The sequence below is a fragment of the Gavialis gangeticus genome, unplaced genomic scaffold, assembly GCF_001723915.1.
Source record: "Gavialis gangeticus isolate Ggan-Ray unplaced genomic scaffold, GavGan_comp1, whole genome shotgun sequence".
NCBI classification, from domain to species: domain Eukaryota; kingdom Metazoa; phylum Chordata; order Crocodylia; family Gavialidae; genus Gavialis; species Gavialis gangeticus.
In genome coordinates this window covers 181280824-181287752 of record NW_017729024.1, presented here as the reverse complement: position 1 = coordinate 181287752, position 6929 = coordinate 181280824, and the positions used below count along the sequence as shown (strand labels likewise).

Genomic DNA, 6929 nt, shown 5'->3' with positions numbered 1-6929 from the left:
ATAGGGTGGGGCTGAGGGAGTCGGGGGGTCAGGGGGCTCGTGCAGAGCCCCCCATGCAACATGGGACAGTGGGGCTCAGTGGGGATCGCCCCCTTGCCTGGCAGCACCCCGTGAGTCGGGGCTTTTTTTTTCAAAGTGCTGGAGCTGGGGCAGGCGGGGCAGCCAGTGCTGGGGGTGGAAGAGTGGGCAGGGGATGGGCCTGGCTGATTCAGAGATTCGGCTGAACTGCTTTGGGACAGTGATTCAAATCACTGAATCAAATCACTGTCCCCTGAATCCAAAGCAAATACTAGCTGCTTCGCATAGGCCTAGTTTACATTATCCATACTTGGTATTTCAGTGACCATTGGACTTCCTCAGCTTTTTTTAACATGGTTCAGGTTTTTCAAAGTCTCTCTTGCTCAGGCTCGCACTCACTTTCTGTCTCTCACAAATGCACATGCACGCATACATACATGCAAAACACCCATTGAGAGGAGAATTAAAACCAGTACTATTTTGCAAATGTGAAAAAATACACACAGGGCATGTCTATATGTGCAGTTAATGTGGACCAATTTATTCGTGCGCACTACATGGAACTCGGTTGGAGCAGTCCAGGTTGGCAGGTGACTCAGGCGTCAGGTTGCCAGCCAAGGGCTGCTCTGACCAGGCTCCAAGTGCTGCAGGGGTGGAGCTGGCTGGAGTATAGGGTGCCTCAGCTCGGGGCCAGCCAGCAGGCAGACCCCGCACTGAGGCACTCTGCATATGCACCAGCCAGCCGCAGAGCAGCACATGTTGTTGGGGGACCTTCCAGCCCAGGACTGGCTGCTCCCTCATCTCGAGGTGTACTGAACCCCAGGCAGCTGCTTCATTGCTACTTGAGATGCAGCATGCCTCAATACGGGGCTCTGCAGCACGTGGAGACAGGAGAGCAACCTTGGGCTGGCTGCTCCCCCATCTCTACTTGCCGCTCCATGGCTGGCTGGGGCACAGTGTGCTTCAGTGTTGCAGCTGCCTGCCAGCTAGCCCTGCACTGAAGCACCCTATGCTGCAGCCAGCCGGGGCAGCATTTACTTATGAGCTGCTCCTCACGAAAAAACTCCACAGCAGGTTAGTACTTGTATTTTACAAGACTGTCCCGCTGCAGACTAGATTAGCTTCATGCACCCTACTAGAGGCATACGTGTAGATGCCGAGACGTTTACTGCACAGTTAATTAGTCAACTGTACAGTAAGCATCTTGTGTAGATGCACCCATATTGTACTAAATAGTAGAAACTTTACCTAATTCTTTTTTTAAAATGATCTAACGTGCCACCTAGCTTTATTCACAATGCTTCTCTTTACATTGGTTTGTGCAAAAGTCAAACACTTGTGTCTAATATCCACGCTAATTTTATGACCTGTATGATGCATTATTTTTTCTTAATGTATCCAATCGTAGAAATTAACTGAATCCTTTTAAACAGGAAAAGGTACTGAAAGATTTTTTCGAAAGGGTAGTTGTGGGTTCTGTGTCACTCTATAAGTACGTAGGCCTTTACTGCTGATACCAAGGAAGCTCTGTACATTTTCTTATCCTTGAATTTAATTCTACGGTGCCAAAGAATTGTGCACCAGTATGAGCTAAATCACAAATGTAGTTTAGCTTTTGGCTTCAGCTTTTCAGAATACTTCAAAACGTGACATATCCAGAAAATGGATATTTCCTTTAGAATCTTAACAAATCCCTATTATTATACATATGAACTTACAAATGAAAAGCATTATTAACGCTTGCATGGGAATGTTGGATGAATACAAAATAATATAAGGTGATTACTAGGATTTCTTTCTTCATTTGTTGCTACTAAACTATTATAGGTTATTTATTTTTAGTTAGATATTGGTCAGATAATTCATTTATATAAATGTGGTTTTGTTAAACAGTTGATAGCTTTTCCACACTTCTTTGTATTATTAATTTTTAATGCACTGTAAAGCTAGAGAGTATCCAGTCATTCTACACGTCATTCTGAGATGATATGATATTACAATGATAAATGTTTTGGAGTGTGTCTAATGGAAATGCTTCTAAAGTACTATCTACCTATTTTCTTTCCTGGATAAAAATGGTTGTCTTGCACTGGTCCCTTGGGTATCTGCTTTTTCTGTATTTTCATTTTTCTTTGTCTTTATCAATAATGGGTTCTTTTTGCTGGTGTATAAGGTTGGGCTTTGTCACAATTCTTTTTTCAGTGTGTTGTTTTATAAATGTTGACTAAGGACTTAAAGCAGCAGAACTGAAAATGTTACTTGATCTGTCCTATCTTCAAGCTCTACTGGACTAATAGTAATTTTTCTTCTACCAACTAAAACCACACCTTATTCCTAAGTAAGCTGTCTTTGCAGGGCAATCTTGCTTCTTTCTAAAATCTTGGAATACCAGGTTCTTCTTTTCACAGAGCTTAGCACTCACTGATGGCCACAATATAGCCTCTTCATTTCTAAATGGCTGAGCTTCGTTTGTAGAGCTGAACATCTATAATGCCTTTGTGTCTGAAGGATGTGATTGCCTTACATTCCAGTAAAGGTTCTGTCATTATCATAGCAGTAGCGAATATATTGAATCATTGAGCAGAGCTCTTACAAATTAGCTTCCCCAGTCTTGGAAGTCATTGCACAAGTAATGTGTGTACATCTGACAAGGTTATCAGTGATTGATGGCTTCATTTTTCATGGTATGGCTTTTTATTTCATTGTATTATAATCTAATTGCTCTCCATTAAAGTGTGTAAGAGAGTGGCTGTGATTCCTTGTTCCTGAAGATATGAGAGTAATCTATGCCCTTCATCACTAAATATACTTATCTGTAACATTAATTATCATTTAACAGCAGAGTGGTCCATCTAGGAGAGCTCGTTCTTCAACTGTCACAGGTGGTGAAGAACCAATGGTAATAATACTCTTTATCAAACACTTTATGTAAATAACTTGTGGGTTGGGTTAGGATCTTGTAAGGCAATGAACATTTTTTTTATACAGCATCAGTATGCTGGTTACAATGAGTTATTTCAGAAACAATAGCTGTGTTGATATTGTCTTTTGTGTGTGTTTGAAATACTTTATCCAGCTAGTAAATACTATAATACCAAAACTGTATTAGATTCTATAAAGGTAAATGATTTTTAGACAGAACTACCCTCTTGGTAAATACCATTGAGTTGCCATAAAATTAAATGATAACAGTGCTGTGATGCTCAGCCTTCTGGCTCTGTGGGCTGGATGAGTGGCACAGGGTTGGTGTGCAGTTGTGATCCTGTGCACTGGTCCAGTCCCACTCACTGGATCCAGCATGTGCCAAACTGGTACCGTGCTTCAGATCTAGCTGCACACTGGCCCAGTCCCATGCTCTAGATCTAGCTGCACACTGGCCCAGTCCCATGCTCCATATCTAGCTGCACACCAACACGGTCCCATGCTCCAGATAGCTGCATTCCCCAAACCTGCTCATTGCATCAAGCCACAACATGACCCCTCACACTGGCTGCACCACAGACTGCTGATGTAGCACAGAGGGCCACATTATCTGGCCTACAGGCCTTCCTGCAGGTCCAGGAATTTGGGAGCAAGGGTGCCACATTAACGCTCCCTCTGCTCGCGTACTGTCAAACTTCCCAACCCGCGGGGAGTCCTTTGTGCTGAATGATACAGCTCCTTGGGCTGGAGATTGAGCACTACTTATACAGTACTTAATTTTTTATTGTTAAAATGCCATTTAAAAACCAACAGACACTTTGGAAATATAGTTTTTACCACCTTTACTAGCTGATCTTGCATCTACCTTCCTGACATGCACAGAGGACTAATTCAGTGTAATTCTTAGGCTTTAATATAACTGTAAGAACCATGGGACCATACACTTCTCAGTACAGAAACTTGTACTTTATTGCCAACCTTGATTTTTCCAGTCCCCACTCACTAGCCTGAGACTGGATGTTTTTACCTTGAACCATTCAAAAATATGCTCTAGTTTGTAAATATTGCAAGTTTTCCATCACTAAATCATTTTTCCTATCTCATTAGACTTTGTCAAAGCATGCCATGTACTTAGTCTGTTCAAATGTAAATATAAAGCAGTAGAGTGTCCTATTCATAACAGTAGCAATAATAATATTGAGATTTTATAAATATATGTGTATGTCAGTGGAAGCCAGTGTAATTAAGGTTGATTTATTGGTGGTGGCGTTATGTGCTCATTACTGACAAAATGAAGACCCATTATGTTGCACTTCATGTACTTGCTCTTTGTTAAATGTCCAAACCAGTAAAGGATTTCTTGTGCTAAGAGCCAGTACCTTTCACAGAAAAGTGCTTTTGGCTTCCAGGGCAAAACTGAGGATTGAGAGCCCATAGAACAGGCAAAAATGTGTGGTATTGATCCCCAATGTAGTGCCAGTCTTTGGTTGGCAGATACTTAGAAACACATTGGCTGCTTGCAGATGTTAAAAAAAACTGCACTTTACTGGAAGCAGTAGCGTGTTACTTCAACCTGGGTCCATAGCATCTGCATAGCTCAGGTGTTTCAGTGAGGCTTTTTGGTACTTTTATCTAAAGTTGGTTCAATAAGCTATTAGATAAGTGCCAAAAAACCTCCACTAAAGCGCCCAATCTGTATAGACATCAGGCAAGCCAGGTCCAACTAACACGCTGCCTTGCCTGGGTATGTGCTAGGCCACTGATTTGGGGTTTTGAGGGGGGGGAGGGTTGTGTGGGGAAGTTAACCTCTGCACACAGCCATTGTTTGCAACCAGAGTTGCAAAAGCTGAAGTCAGATTAGAGCTACTTTGTGAGTGCCTTATCATGAATTCTAAAATAGGTGTACATTTTGGATATTGTGACTGAGTATATTGCTGCTCAGGAAGGGGAAATTGGTGCTCAATGCTTGTAGTCATATTGATTCTGTGAATACCATGGAAATTTCAACCCAAATTGCAAAAAGAATTTAGGCATCTAAAGTGAAAGTTAGGCAAAATTTAGGCTTATAAGTTCAGAACAGTGTTCTTCAGAACACCACCATAACCCCTTGTCACATAGGCATTTAATATTCTTCTTCGGTACATGCCCAGAATTGCCCGCATCTTCAAAGGGCCAAGGATCTTTGCACTTAACCTCAACTTTAGTTGGAGTGGGATGTGCAAACTAGATGTTGCTTCACTTAGATCCCCTTGTGGGCCCAACCCAGTTAGGTACATCTGTGTGTCAAAAGAAAGGAGTGATCCCTGCTGTGTTTTTGAAAGAAATGACTTGCGTCTCAAAGCCAGGAAAGGGTTCTGGGCTACGAATCTCAATTTCTTGCTCCCCTGCTCAGTGTTTTGACACTAAGTGGTTCCTTGGTTGCTGTGCTGGCTGTTGGGAATCTCCAGGTGAGACGCTTAAACTAACTCCCTGCCTTGTGCCTTGTTCACGGTGTACACTTCTCACCAAGAGCCAAGCACCTACCAGTTAAAAGTTATGATGCTCCATGCGTAGACTGCCTCTGTGTCACATTTGGGAGAGCTGCCACGAAGCATGCCCTGCCAATCCTACTGCGCATGCCTCAGCTCCTCAGAGTGAGCGGTCATGAGAGAGTGCTCAAAGTTTCCTTTAGGATCTCCGTCTCAGAGGTGCTCCTGTGCGTGCCCTCAGGGCTGCTCTAAGGTGACTGCCTCACCATGTCCAGGATTAAGTGTACACTGGCAGGGAGTACATGGGCTTCACAGCGGCACTTGCAAGCACTGTACAGAGACGGTGTAGATATGTCCTTGGTGTGTCTGTAGGTTTAACCTTGAATGCTCATAAGAAATTAATGCACGTGCACAAAGCATTGCTCTACTGAATAACAGTATTCCATCTGCCTGAGATATTGCACTGGGCCTTATTTTTTCACTTAGGTCTGTTACAGAAGATGAGTAAAATGTGATAGTTTATGCAAGACAGGCTAGGTTCTTTGAGTAGGTGTGATATCTTTTATTAGACCTGCTAAGTAGTTGGGAAAAAGTTCTTAGCAGGCTTCCGGGCACAGTCGCCCTTCTTCAGGCATAAGAAGTCTCTGCTTTATGCCTGAAGAAGAATGACTGTGCCCAAAAGCTTGCTAAGAACTTTTTCTCAACTACTCAGTTGGTTTAATAAAAGATATCACATCTACTCAAAGAGCTGTGCTTGCCTATGTCTTTAGACCAACATGGCTACAACCAAAAACCCAGGATAGGTTATGCAAGACAGGTGTTTCTCTGCATGTATGTTGATGCACAGTATTTATAGCATGCCTCTGTGTGTGTGTGTGTGTGTGTGTGTGTAAAATTTGTCCATTTGGTTTTAACAGGTTTACTTTTCAACAGTACTTTTTTCCTGAAAGCATCCAAGGAAGCTAACTGTTATTTCTTGAGAGATGATCTGTAAAGCGTAGAACTGAGCAAAGCAGTAACAGTGTCAGAGACTGAGCTAAAATACCTGAATATGTTGCTTCCATCTCTGTTTATATAAGGAAACTTTTTTAAAAAGTGGCATGCTTCTGGGAATCCCTCCTGGGCTGCTGAAGAGAATGCAGTGCTGCAGTCCAGTGTATTTAAATGACTTTCTTCTTGATTTGGTGTTTTCATTTGGAAAGTTAGTTAATTATGCCTCTTTCTTCTGTTTGGTACATATGGCCCCCACAATTCTCCCATCTTCAGAAGTCTTGTACAGGAGTTTTTGTCTCTCTTTTTATGATTCTCAGTTTTGCCTTGGTGTATGTCTCCAAGTTGTCTTGAGCCCACTTTGCACTCTGCTTTGGAGATCCCAGTCCAATGCCTGCCTTGTTAAACTGTGGGTCATTTTTTCTACAAACATCTCCGTCATTTCCATTTTTGTTGCCTTATTTCTAGTCCTGTTTGTTTCCCTTTAATCCTTTGCTGTAGTACTTCATTCTGATTTCCAACCCCCCCCCC

The 6929-nt window shown here is 42.5% G+C and overlaps 1 protein-coding gene across 2 annotated transcripts in view; it reads left to right on the top strand.

Moving 5' to 3' along the window:
* The window catches only part of NEDD4L (neural precursor cell expressed, developmentally down-regulated 4-like, E3 ubiquitin protein ligase), a 377239-nt gene that overhangs the window by 288402 nt on the left and 81908 nt on the right, over positions 1–6929 (top strand). Inside the window, exon 13 of one of the 2 annotated variants that reach the window (XM_019518166.1) lies at positions 2858–2917. The exons of the other annotated variant lie outside the window; for it this stretch is intronic. Within the exon in view, the coding sequence (XP_019373711.1) occupies positions 2858–2917 (60 nt within the window). The remainder of the gene's footprint in view (positions 1–2857; positions 2918–6929) is intronic. 2 annotated transcript variants of the gene reach the window in all.